This window comes from Pogoniulus pusillus, unplaced genomic scaffold (assembly GCF_015220805.1).
Source record: "Pogoniulus pusillus isolate bPogPus1 unplaced genomic scaffold, bPogPus1.pri scaffold_50_arrow_ctg1A, whole genome shotgun sequence".
In the NCBI taxonomy this organism is placed as follows: Eukaryota; Metazoa; Chordata; class Aves; order Piciformes; family Lybiidae; genus Pogoniulus; species Pogoniulus pusillus.
In genome coordinates this window covers 573,439-586,527 of record NW_026974709.1, presented here as the reverse complement: position 1 = coordinate 586,527, position 13,089 = coordinate 573,439, and the positions used below count along the sequence as shown (strand labels likewise).

The 13,089-nt window shown below is 57.8% G+C and overlaps 2 protein-coding genes and 1 long non-coding RNA gene across 7 annotated transcripts in view; 1 reads left to right on the top strand and 2 right to left on the bottom strand.

Moving 5' to 3' along the window:
- The window catches only part of LOC135174226 (zinc finger protein 271-like), a 37,836-nt gene extending 32,834 nt beyond the window's left edge, over nt 1-5,002 (bottom strand). Inside the window, exons 1-3 of the mRNA XM_064141441.1 lie at nt 4,538-5,002; nt 3,705-3,799; nt 1,630-2,022 (exon numbers count right to left, since the gene is read on the bottom strand). Coding sequence (XP_063997511.1) covers nt 1,630-2,022; nt 3,705-3,799; nt 4,538-5,002 — 953 coding nt within the window. The remainder of the gene's footprint in view (nt 1-1,629; nt 2,023-3,704; nt 3,800-4,537) is intronic.
- The window catches only part of LOC135174233 (gastrula zinc finger protein XlCGF26.1-like), a 59,321-nt gene continuing 50,344 nt past the window's right edge, over nt 4,113-13,089 (bottom strand). For all 5 annotated transcript variants that reach the window (XM_064141444.1, XM_064141446.1, XM_064141447.1 and 2 more), the window contains one exon: nt 4,113-5,032. The gene's annotated coding sequence lies outside the window, so the exon portion shown is untranslated. The remainder of the gene's footprint in view (nt 5,033-13,089) is intronic.
- Nucleotides 10,735-11,845, top strand: LOC135174244 (uncharacterized). Its single transcript, XR_010301821.1, has 2 exons — nt 10,735-11,220; nt 11,698-11,845. It is a non-coding gene; the product is annotated as an uncharacterized LOC135174244 (long non-coding RNA).

Below are 13,089 nucleotides of genomic sequence, written 5' to 3'. Positions count from 1 at the left end.
TGGAGGGAGTGAGGGTGTTGAGGGCCTCCACATTAGCCCACCCAGTACTCATGGCAGAGGGCTGGGAGGTGCCCACCCTGGACAGGATGGAAAAGGAGCAGCTCTGGGAAATGCAGTCTGAAAACGCCCTGTAGGGACAGCTGGGACCAGAGCTGACACCCCCCCCCAGTCACCCCCTCCCCCAAAACAACCAAGTAAGCATCACACGAGCCCTGGGGCAGGGGGGGGGGGGGGGGGTAGGGATCCAGGGGGATGATTTTGTTCTCCTCAGTGACAATTTTGAGATCTCGGAAGTTTCTCAGAAGAGAAACTAAAGACTCCTTTGAAGGGATTTTGGCGTCCCAGGCTGCTATTCCGGGCTTCATGGGGAACATTTTAGGGTCCTGGGCCCCACTGCAGCATCCTGGGAAACAGTTTGAATTACCTAGGACCATTCCTGAGTCCTGCAGGGACATTCTGGAGTCCAATGGAATATTTTATGGTTCCAGAAGAGTATTTTCGGGTTCACCTTCAGCATCTATTGCTAAAGTGGCCTGGAGCTCAGTGGCCCAAACACATGTGCTGGGGGGCACTTGGGACAGTGGCAGCAGGACAGGGCTTGGCACGGCAGACCCCCACAGCAAGGCTCTGGGGGCCACAGAGGGCTCTGATGCCACCACCCCCAGCACAGCCAAACCATCCCACAGCTGCCACCGGCCCCAGGCGCGCCCAAGCTCACGCTCAGCACAGACCCACCACCCACGCCTGGCAACCCCACCAAAGCCAGCCCACGGCCCGGGATGGGCTCCCCCCCCCCGCCCGGCCCTCAGCCCAGCGCTGCCCTGCAGCACAGCATCCGCCCGGCCCCTGCCGCCACAAAGCCTCCAAACCCCCAGGGCTCGGCGGGGACACGAAGCCCCCACGGCAGCCTCTGCCGCAAGCCAGCTCCACGCTGCCCACGACCGCTCCTGCCCACACCAGCCCCCACGGCGCCGCTCACAGCTCAGCTCTGCCGCCAGGCCAGCAGGCAGCAGAGGGGCCAGGGCCAGGCACACAGCGCCAGGGCAGCCCCCGCAGGGCACCAATGGGCTCCGCTTGCTCACACAGCAGCGGCCACAGAGGGCCTGCAGCTGCCCCAAGCAGGGCCAGCGAGCAGCAAAGCGGCACAAGGAACCCCCTGAAAACACCCACCCGTGGCAACACAGCCGCACTCAGCCCTCCCACGGCACCGCACACACACCCCCTGCACACCTCTGCCGGCCCCCACACACCCCCCCACGGACACACGGACACAGCTCCCCACACCGACCCCAGCGCCGCACCCCCCCACAGCTCCCCACGGCCTGCCCACGGCCGCACGCAGCTCCCCACGCTCACACCCCCCGCACACACCCGCACGCAGCCCTCTCACAGCCCCAGCGCTGCCCACTCCAACCCTCACGCCCCTCACCCACACAACCGCCGCACAGAGGCTCCCCCACACCCACCCACTCCCACCGCGCAAACCTCCACGCACCCAGCGCACCCCGACAGGCCCCACGGACCCTCCGCACCCCCAACCCCCACAGAGCCCTCCCCAGCTCCAGCACACGGCCCCCAGGCCCCGGGCGTTCCGATCCCCCCTCAGCCACAGCGCTGCCCTCTCCCCACCTGGCAGCCGGCCCAAAGGCGGCGCAGAGCAGAGGCCGAGGCCGAGGCAGAGCCCAGCGCAGGCTGGCGGCAGCAGCACCACTGGCGCCCGCGGGCGCCAGGGGCAGCTCCTGGGCGCCGGGGCGGAGCTGCCGAGCTCCTGCGGCTCCCCTTGGCTGCCGCCGCTCCGCTGCGGGCGGCACTTCCTCTCCGGCCCCAGCTCCGCCGCCGCTGCGCTGGGACGCGCCGCGCGCAAGGGCAGGCTCCGCTGCGGGGCTTCTGCTGCAGCGCTCTCTGCCCGCCCAGGCCGCCGGGAGCCTGCCGGGGCCGGCGCTTGGCAGCTGCCTGCGCGCTGAGCTGCGCCTCGGCCTCCTGCTCTGCGCCGCCTTTGTCTGCTCGGGGCGGTAAGGGAAGCTGCGGGGGGCAGCCTGGGGCTGGGCTTGCGATCCCCGGGGCTGAGGGGTTTGTGCTGGGCTGGGGGCTAGGGAGGGGCTGCTGGGGGCGGCTGTGGAGCTGGGGGTCGGGAGGGTGCGTGGGGTGCAGGGGGCTCCGTTGGGGTGCCGGAGGGTTTGTGGGGTTGGGGGGTGTGGGGCTGGGGGAAGCCTCTGTGGGGCTGGGCGGAGAAGCTGTGGGGGCTGGGCAGGGGCGGCTGTGGGGAGGGCATCTGTGGGGTTCTGCAGGGGTGGTCTGTGGGGCTGGGGCCGGCCCCGGTGGGGCTCGCAGGGGGGGTTGTGATTCCGGATTGGGATCCCTTGGGGCTGAGGGGCGTCTGTGGGCCGGGGCTGGGATCCTGTGGGACTGTGGGGCGGCTGCTGGCAGTTTGGAGCTGTTCCTGCTGCTGAGGAGCTTTGGCTCAGGGCAGTGGCTGAGAGCTCTGCTGCTGCCGGGCTGGGTTGGCGCAGAGATCTTGCTTCGGTTTAGGCCTTTTGAGTGACCTTTAAAAGAGATCTTGGTTGGTTTAGGAACTCGGTAATGGTTGTTGGACACTTTTCGATCATTTCCAGGCCTTTTACATGATTCTCAGAGAGATTTTCAAAGTTTTACATCAGTTCCTAAGGAGGTTTAAGACTTAAAGGCTGTTGATGACCTCTAGGGCAGATTCAAACCTTGCTGAGTCTGTTTGGAGAGTGTCAAAGAGATCAATGAGCCTCTAGAGAGTCACGAAAAGCTCTTCAGAATTAGTTGTTGTGACTGGTTGAGAGTTGCTCAGGAGATTTGAAGGACACTGCAGGGATTCTGGGTCAGCCCTGAAGGGATTTGTTGACTTCTGAAGCTGTTTGCAGGAGTTTTGAAGGCATTCTGATGGTTTTTGAGGTGTACTTGGGGAACACAAAATCCCTTAAAATCTCTGCAGCACTCTGCAGAAGAGATCTCAATGCATCCTTGGGTGATTTTAGGAAGTTCTAGGAGAGTTTTAAATATATTAATGAGATTTTAGAGGCCTTTAAGAGACTTAGAGAGATGTTGATGATTTTTAATGCAGTTTTCAGCCTTCCAAGGGTGTGGAAGGCTTAAAGCAGCCCAGAAAGTCATTAAAGTCTCTGCAGAAGAAGTTTGAAGAGCTCTGGAGAGAGTTTATGAACTTCTGGAGAGTATTTAAGAGTTCTGGAGAGATTTTGGTGATTTCTTTGAGTCTTTTAGACATTTTCAACTGTTTTTGAACCAGGAGTGCTGGGAGCCAAACTGGCAGCACTGGGGCTGCACTGGGAACTACAAATGGATCCAGCTGAGAGCACTGGGAACTGTACTGGGACACTGGGAGCTATAAATGGAGCCAAATGGGAGCACTGAGGGCCAAACTGGAAGGTTCCTGAGCTGGAGGCAGCAGTGCAGGTGAGGTCTCAGCAGAGCACAGTGGCACAATCTCCTCTCTCCATCTGCTTTTGGTGCAGCCCAGGCTGCCATTGGCCTTCTGGGCTGCAAGCTCACACTGCCTGCTCATGTCCAGCTGCTTCTGCACCAAAGTCCCCAAGTGCTTTTCTGCAGGACTGCTTTCTATCAGCTCCTCTCCCAGCCTATGCTGATTGTGAGGCTTGTTCCAGCCCAGGTGCAAGACCTCATGAGCTTCACCTAGGCCACCTCTGCAGCTTGTTCACTTGAGGTCCTCTAACTTATTCTGGAGGGGGGTCTCCAGGGCCTTCTGCTGGGCCATACTGGGTGTGTAGATCAGCCCTTGGACCTTGGTGGCCCCCTTGGGATTCAGAAGGCACAAAGGGAGTGCAGATGGGGCAATGGATGGAGACATGGAGGGTCAAGGCTGCAGGTGGTAGGAGGGCTGAGTTGTGTATTTCTCTATATAGCTGTATATAGTGGTGGGGGCAGGTAACACTCAAACCATCACACCATGAAACCCTTCCAAGGTGCTCTCAAGACTACTCTGACAGCCTCCCTTTGGCTTTCCTGAACTGGGTACATGGCTCCAGCCCCATTCTTAGGGAACAAAGGTCCCCAACATTTGGGCATTGTGGGAAGAAATGTCCCAACTAAAACTGGAAAAGACAGGATTTAGGTAATTTTGGTTATTATTCACACCTAGACATTGGACAAGGAGACCCACAGCATTGGGGAACAACCAGATAAATCATAGCAGAGCTCAGCACAGCTCCAGTGGCAGCACCAGCTGTGCAAACTCATCAGTGTAATTATTCTTAATTCCCAGTAGTTGGTGTTTAGAAGGGCAGGGGTTGCTTGTTCCTGCTGGAGCCTCCAGCTCCTGAGAAATGCAGGTCAAAAAGAGGTGATTTTGGTTCCATCTGCTGGAACGACCCTCTTGGGGTGGTCCCAATTACCCCAACAGACCCAGGGTGGGTCTATTTGTGACCTCCCCCCAGTGTGGTCTGGTCAGCGGCATGGCTGAGGCAGTGCCGGGTGAGATGGGAGCTGCTCTTGAACCTCTTGCCACAGTCAGCACAGCTGTAGGGCTTCTCACCAGTGTGGACACAATGGTGTGTGATGAGAGAGGACTTCTGAGTGAAACTCCTGCTGCAGTCACAACAGGCTTCTTGCCAGCGTGTGTGTGTTGGTGGATAGCAAGATTGAATTTCTGGATGAAGCTCTTGCCACAGTCAGCACAGGTGAAAGGCTTCTCACTGGTGTGTGAGGGCTGGAGGGCAGACCTGTAGGTGAAGCTCTTGCCACACTCAGCACAGGGAAACAGCTTCTCTCTGGTGTGAATGTGACAGTGCCCCTCCTTCTTTTCATCATCTTGGTGATATGCATCCCCACCGTTCTCCCCCTCACAGTCAGCATCATCATAGTCATCATTCTCATCCTCCTCCTCTATGTTGTCCTCTTCCTCCTCTGCTTTCTTAGGGCTGCACTTTGGCTGCTCCATCTTCTTCTCTTGGTGCTCCTTCTCCTCCCAGCTCTTGTCTGGGTTGTTCTGTGAGGCCATGCTGGTGGGGGACGAGGTAACTGCTGTGCCCTAGGAAATACAGAAGCATCTGAGTCCAGAAAATCAAACCCAGAGATCCTGCTTGGCTCATGACCACCCCGGACACCCCCAGCACCTCCTAACACCCAAGGCTCAGCTGGAGCAAGGAATGAGAGGGGCCCTCCAACCCCCAGTTCTTGCCATGGTGGAGGTCAGACCTCTAATACCTCTGCTGTGACCCCAGGGTCTGTCTTGGGGGTGCTGAGACACTCCAGTACTTAAGCAGCAATTTCATCCCCTGTTCCTGAGCTGTGGCAGGGTTGTTCCTACCCAGGTCTTGTCCTTCAATCTCTCCTGGCTCAGATAATCCAGGAAGATCAAACCACCTCCACCCAGCTCCTGTCCACTCTCCACACCTCAATCCTAACCTCCAGCTCCTGCCACTTAACTGAGCCCCACCTGCCTGGAGTGCTCCAGACTCCTACCACAGCTGAAGTCACTCAGAGCCCACAGAGGGTTGGGAGGTGTCCTAGGGGTCAGCAATGGGCTGGGGTCCTGCTGTTGTCCCAGTCTGAGTTCTTCACCTGCTGGGCTGTTCCAAGGGGCAGATCTGCAAACTCTGCTCTTTCTCAGCCTACAGAGGCAGGGCTGATGGAGAGAGAAGTACACAGCTCCTGCCAGAGAGAAGCAAAGGGCTCAGAGGACAGGACTGAACTCCAAGGGAGGGCTCAGCACTGCCTAGGACCATGCAGCAGAGCTGGGCCTTGCTAGAAGCAGCTCCCAAGCCCACCAGCCAGGCAGGACTGCTAAAGATGGGAGGTCTGAAGAAGTGGACACTCAGCACCTTGCCTAGCACACAATCCCCTGACCATCTGCACTCACTCTGTGCCCCCGAGGGCCCCATCAAGGTCCCAGGGCTAATCTAAAGCTCCAGCATGGCTCAACAGAAGCCCCTGGATGACAGCCCAGAGGAGAATATTCTCAGGAACAAGCTGGAGGAGCTCAAGTGCAGCCTTGAGGGAGAGGACGAGGAGGAGGAAGACAACGAGAAGAATGCATAAGAGTACAAGAACAATGAAGGCAAGAAGGAGGAGAATGAGTCTGCAGTGGCCCTCTCTGTGCCACTGAGTGGCTGAATCAGTGCCCACGAGCTGTCAAAAACTGAAGAAAAAGACACTGGGCCTATAGCAGAGGGAGGGAGGGAGGGAGGGAGGGAATGTGTGAGAGGAACCATTTCTATGGACATCCAGGCTGAAAACAGCCCAGGAACCCTCTCTCAACTACCAACCAAGCTGTACCCTAAGTTTTGCCTGCTGGAAGAAGGAAAGAACTCCTGGAGAAGAGAGAAGAACCCCACTGAAGACATCACTTGCTGGAAACATCTCTGGGCAATGCAAACTGGAAAGGACTTGGACTTTGGAAACCCCTTCCTTCCTCTAGCCAATGGTAATACAACCCCTTTCCTACTCCTCATTCTCCATTTCTCTCTCTCTCCCCTTCTCTCTCTTTCTGTGTTCTATTCACTTTTTCCTTTAATAAATAGTCTCACTTCTGATATTTGGTCTCACTTGTACCTTAATTTCACAACACAGGAATACATAAGAACAAATCTGTCTCCTCTGGACAAAGACTCTCTGGACTGAGAGAGGCCTTTCCCTGATTCCCACCCACAGCTGTGTGTCCCCTACCTCCACTGACACTGCAGCTGGAAGGGGGGAATGGAAAATGTTGTGGAAGGAAAGTGTGGAAAGGCTGCATGAGAGCCTGTGCACCCCTAGTTATTAAATGTGGGCCGAGAGTCAATGGCCTCATTGGCCACTCCAATGACCAATCAGGTTGGCAGTCAGCAAAACCCACAGGCCTGGACTCCAAATACAGGAATCACCTGGGCCCAGCACCAGGCAGGCACAAGCTGGGCATGTGGGGACTTACACAATGAGGTGTCCTGGGCAACTGACTTTATGGCCCCGGTCTGTTGTGTCTCTTTGTGCTCATTTACCCCTGGTGCAGGCAGAGATATGTCCAGGCAGAGCAGGCATATATAAGCCTGCTTTTGGGCCTACAGGCCCTCCACAGCAGGCTGGAGACAGGACCTCTTTACTTCTGGTCAGCACAGTCAGATTGGGTTTTGTCACTGCAGAGCAGAATTCCCCTCACCTGGGTGGAAAGCAGGAGCAGCCCTTTTGCTCTGCCCCACAGACCCTGCAGCAGTACTTTTGCTCTGCCCCACAGACCCTGCAGCAGTACTTTTGCTCTGCCCCACAGACCCTGCAGCAGTACTTTTGCTCTGCCCCACAGACCCTGCAGCAGTACTTTTGCTCTGCCCCACAGACCCTGCAGCAGTACTTTTGCTCTGCCCCACAGACCCTGCAGCAGTACTTTAGCTCTGCCCCACACACCCTGCAGCAGTACTTTTGCTCTGCCCCACAGACCCTGCAGCAGTACTTTTGCTCTGCCCCACAGACCCTGCAGCAGTACTTTTGCTCTGCCCCACAGACCCTGCAGCAGTACTTTTGCTCTGCCCCACAGACCCTGCAGCAGCCCTTTTCTCTGCCTCACACACCCTGCAGCAGTACTTTTGCTGGCTCTGTGCCCTCTGGATGTTGTTTGTTCTTGCACTTCCTCTACCCAAGCTTCCAGTCTCCAGGCAGGGCCACCATGGCACTTCCTCATGTCCTCCATGGTCACACAGACTGAACAACAGGGTGGCACCTGGTGTGTGCTACCAGTACCCTTTCCCTTGAACAGAGAAAGCCTGCCTCAACTTCAGAGACACAGATCAGTGTGAGAAAGGAAGAGCTCCTTCTGGAAATGCTAGGACAAGGGCTGGGAGAGTTTCTTCCCAGATGAGGCACAGACTTGTGGGGAGGAAGTGAGATTCTCTTGCAGTGCTGGAGCTGGCTGGGCAACCCACCCACAACTGGTGGCATATGTTCAGTGTCTATCAGATGCCATTCACCTGACTTGCCTCTAGCCCAGAGGCAGCCTTGACCTTTCCCAGGCCAATATTCCCCTGTTCTGATGGTGCCACAGTTCAGCAGTTCATCCTGAGGTCACTCCAGAACACCAGTCAGGTCTCAACACGTGTTGGTAGGATCAGGAATTCAGCCCTGAGCCACTCAGCTCTGACAAGCAGCTGGCAGAGCAGGAGCTGGCACAGTGACCATCTCCCAGGTGACTGCCTGCCCTTGGGCAGCTCCCAAAGCAAGCACTCAAGTTTGTTGCCTTAAGCCTTCGCACAACTGCCCCACAGCAGAGCTCTTGTTTCTGGTTAGTGGCCCATGAAGAGAGACCCTTGGCCCTTCCAGGTGCCACTGAAGGTCAGTGCTGAAGGGGCTCCTTGTGCCACAGGCCCCGTGGCACTCACGGCTGATCAGAGATGCTGTGGGCACAAACATCTCTCCTCTTGCCAGGGCAGCTCTGTCCCCACAATTAGCTCCAGGTGGCTGCCTGGGGACAAGAGCCTGCTTCATTGTGACCCTCTGGATGGCCACATCCTGCTCAGGGACAGCGTCGGCTTGGGCCAACGATGATGGCATTGAAGGGACACTCCCTGGGGGCAAGGGTCTTGGGTGAGCTGTGGCCAAGTCTCGGCCAGGGACAAGGCTGGAGCCAGAGTCCTGTTGGGCATAGGGTCACTGGGACCCACCGTCCAGGGACAGCTCTGCAGTGGGGCCCAGGCTGTCTGGGAGGGCTCAGTGGCAGCCAGGCAGTGGCAGGGAGAGGGCCAAAGCAGGGGATATTGCCCTCTGGACTCTGCTCTGGGGAGGCCATGGCTGCAGACTGCATCTGCAGTGCAAGGGCAGTAGAATGGGCACTGAGCATTGCAACCACTCCAGCACTTCCGCCCAGTGAGCCCTCAGCTCCCAGAGATGAGCATTCTCCAGGGCTCCTCGGGGCCTGCAGTCACTGCAGATCCCTGTCACTGCTGTCCTACTGCCCATGTCACCAAGGGTCCTCCCAGCTCCCAGTGCTCCCAAGCAGAGGTCAGCCTCAGACCCCAACTTACCCAGGGGCTGGAGAGGGCTCAAAGGTGGCTCTTAGAGACCCTGGGACTGAGTTTGGTGTCGTCTCTGGAGCAGTCCCAGAGGGAAAGACTGGGATGGGAGGTGAGGGGGACTGGCATGTGGCAGTGCTGGGAAACGAGAGTCCCTGGGACATGAGTGGGGCTGGCTTTGGGAGTCTTCCTGTTGAAGCAGTGAGTGGTCACCATGGGGTGTCCAGCTCCCAGGGGTGCTCAGTCCACCCCCTCCTCAATGCCCCCAGGTGCCTGGGCCACTCCACCTGCAGCTGCCCCATGCAGGAAGCTGGAGAGATGCCCAGGAAGTTGGACGGATCCACACCAGAGGTGAGGGTGACTCTGTGCCAGGGCTGGGCTTGGTGCCAGGGCTGGTGCCACTGCCAAGCCTGCCTTTGCCCTGGGGGCTCTGAGGAGGAACAAGGAGGAGTCCTGGGAGGGATAAATCTGCCTCTCGCCTTCTCCAGCTTCACCCAGGACTCACCACACCGCCGAGGAAAATGAAGGTGGCAGTGCTCAGCCTGGCTCTGCTCTTCACCATCCTGCTCTGCACCCCAGCAGATGCCAAGGTAAGTCCCCAGTGCCACGGGGAGGGGCTCAAGGCTGGCAATGGGTCTTGGCTGCATGACATATGGAATGCAACTGCAGTGGTGAGGATGGCAACCCTGCATTTGGCCTCTCCCTTTCCCAAGCAAGGGGCTCCTCCTGGCTCCCCTGCACCTCCAGCCCCTGGCAATCAGCTCTCTCCCTCCCACAGCTCCATCTGCTGCCTCCACTTCCCCACAAAGAGGCCTGAGTGCCTCAGGGAATGTCTGCAGCTCTTTCCTCCCTGGGAAGCTCCAACACAAAAGCAGGGAAGGTTCCCACCTTGGTGCCCTCACATCCCTCCCTTCTGCAACTCCCCAGCCTGTGCCTGTGGTCCCCTCAGACATCTCCTGCCTGGCACCTCCATGTCCTATCTAAGGTCTCCAAACGCTCTCCCTTTCATCTCTCCCAATGCCTTTCTTTCCATCTTGCCCCTCAGCCCTTTGCCCTTCATCCTGTCCACTGCAGTAGAGGCCCGAAATCCTCTCCCTGCCATACCCATTCCCAAACACTCTCCCAGTCCCCTTGGCTTCGTCCTCTGCAGTCCTCTTCCTCCTGCCCCTAACAACCACCTCTCTTGAGCTCCCCACGTCCCCTCAGCTGCAATTCTTTGTCTCTCACTTGCATTCCACACAGTCCTGTCCCTTCAACACCTCCAGCCCAGTCTCTTGAGGTCCACTACTTCAGCCCAGTGCCCTGTCTTTGGGACCCCCTCCCTCCTCAAGCCCATCCTCTTTGGAGGTCCTCAACTCCCCAGGCTCTTCTGGTCTCCATCCCCACCCCTGCTCCCTGCATGAAGAGGCATCCCAGGGGAACTTGGAGGAAAGAGGCTGAGGGGAGCAGAAGAGATTTTCCCTTCAGACCAGAGGGAAGCTGTTGGCCTGGTGGGACTGAGGACAGTTGTGCCCCACCCAGAGCTCCACTGAGGTCCACTCCAGGTCACCTCTTTGCTCTTCCTCTCTAGGCAGTGCTGGAAGTCAGTGAGGAGAAGCCTGAGTTGGATGTAAGTAGTGGACTGTAAGGGGTGGACTTGGAGAGATCCAGTCTGGGGAACTGGAGGGCATTTTGGTCCTCCCATCTCTTGCTGGGGCTGGAGGTATCCCAGTGACCATGGAGGTCTCATGGTCTCTCTGCAGGTGGATATCCCCAGATTTCAGCCATTGGACGATGACGCGGTGGGTACCACTACTTCTGCTGGCCCCAGGCCCTCCCTTCCCATGGCCACAGCACTCCAGAGCATCCCAGTTTGCCCCAGTACAGCCCAGTGCATCCCACTGCGACTCCAGAGAATGCCCCTGCACCCTAATGCCTTCCAAGGGACCATCTCTGCCCCAGAGCCCCCTTTGCATTCCATCCATCCCAGCACACCTGAGGGTCCCCCAGTACACAGCCACACACCCAGGTGGGCTCCTTCCCAGGATGCTCTCTGCTTTCTGTGCGCCACCATCTCAGCTCATCTACTCCAGAGGCTACTTCCCCAAGGACTCCACTGCTTCCCCCACCCTCCCAGTCCAGCCCAGTGCACCCAGACTTGTTCCTAACCTACCTTTCTCCCCAGCTACTTCTAGCTGCTGATGTGAAAGAGCGACAGCGCTAGAAGCGCCTGGCTGTAGCTGCTAAAGCTGCTCTGGCCTAGGTGAGCAGCACCAGGGCATCTCCAGCCCCACAAAGAATCCTGGGCCCTGGGGCATCCCTCATCTCTCTCGGGTGGGCACACCTTAGGTGTGGGAGAGGGAAACAGAGGGCACTGTCCCTGAGCCACGCTGGAGGGTGCACAGGATAGAGCTGGCCCTGTGCCTACGCTTGAACTCAGTGGGGCTCTGCAGACCCAGAGGGCCACTGTGCAGGCCAGGCAGGGGCACTGGTGCCACACAGACCCCCATGGTCATGGTGAGGGCTGGGCAGGCCTCTGGGAGAGCTAGGGGCATCCCAGGGTAATGACACATGGGGCAAGGGGCTCTGCTGATATCTGGATCTCAGGAGAGCCAAATCCTGCCCAGGGTATATTGAGGGCTCCAATTCCCTTCTCCTTCCCCAGGTCTCTGCAAAGAGATATGGTGGGGACAAGGCTCCTCTCATGTCCCAGCTGACACTGGGGGTCTCTCTCTTTCAGGACTGGAACTGCTGGTGACACCCCTGTCCTGTCCTGTCCCACTCCAGTGGCATGAGGAGATGATCCCCTCTGGATGACACCCCTGGTCCCCTGGGAGCCCTGGCCCATGTACCTCTCATGATCAATAAACTCCCTCAGCAAAGCCACACTCTGCATGGCCATGCCTATGTGGTCCCTTGTGTGCCATTGCCCCAACACCTGTGTCCTGCAGCAGCACCACGGTGAGAAGCAGACTGGCTGAGGGGAGGGCTAGCAGCACAGATGCTGCAGGACCTCTGTCCAAAGGAGGTTCCTCTGGAGCATCTTCCCATGAGGCTGGGAGAGGCAGGCAGCAGCAGTGCCAGGCCTGAGGCAGTGGTGTTTGAGAGGGGTGCAACACTCTGGTGTTTTGGGGTGAGGGTAGGTGAGGAGCATGGAGAGGCAGCTGGGAGCCCTGGGTCCTCTGCCCCACGCTGGGAGGGGTGGTGGTTCCCTGTGCCATGGGCTCAGCACTCTGTGTTCACAGGAGATTTCAGAGCCCCGTGCTAGGCCCAGAGGCCTTCCTGGCCCTCAGCCTTCTCTGGGACAGTCCCATCATGGAGCAGGAGGGCAGGCCATGGGCACCAGACACTGGCTGGATACTCCCTTGTCCCCTGCCATACCTGGCCCAGCCTTGGAGACTGTGTCCATTCTCTGGGCTGTGCTTTGGTCTCTCCAGGCATGCACTCAATTACCAGACACTGCCAATGTTTCCCTCACCCCCTGGCATGTGATGGTCTCAAGCATCTTTTCCAGCCTCAGTGATTCCATGATTCCATCATTTCCTGTCTTCAGTGGGATCAGCTTCAGGGGAATATTCCCCTAGGTGCACAGGAGGACTTCAGCACCCCAAAGGCAGTCAAATGCAAGAGGAACAAGAGGCAGCACCTTCCTGGGGCTTGTCCTTGGGCTGTGGGGTAGGGACTGGAGCTGTCAACTGAAGAACCAATAGGAAAAGGGGAAACCAGGCCTGGAGCCTGTCAGTGTGTAAAGGAACCAATCAGAAAGCTGGGGACAGACTTCAGAGCAGGGCTTGTGACAAGACAAAGGCTGATGGCATGAACTAGAAGAGGAAGATTCAGAGTGGAGAGAAGGGGGAAATGTTTGACACTGAGGGTGGTGAGAGTCTGGCCCAGGTTGCCCAAGGAGGGGACAGATGCCCCATACTGGAACCGTTCCAGGTGAGGCTGGAGAGAGCTTTGAGCAACCTGCTCTAGTTGCAGATGTCCCTGATCCTTGCATGCAGGGAGGTCTCCCTGATCTTTAAAGGTCTCTTCCAACCCAAATCATTCTATGAGTGTGGGATTTGTTTGGATTCTTGAGGACAAACACGGAGAGGAGTCCTGGTTTGAGCTAGAGCAGAACCAGCTCAGT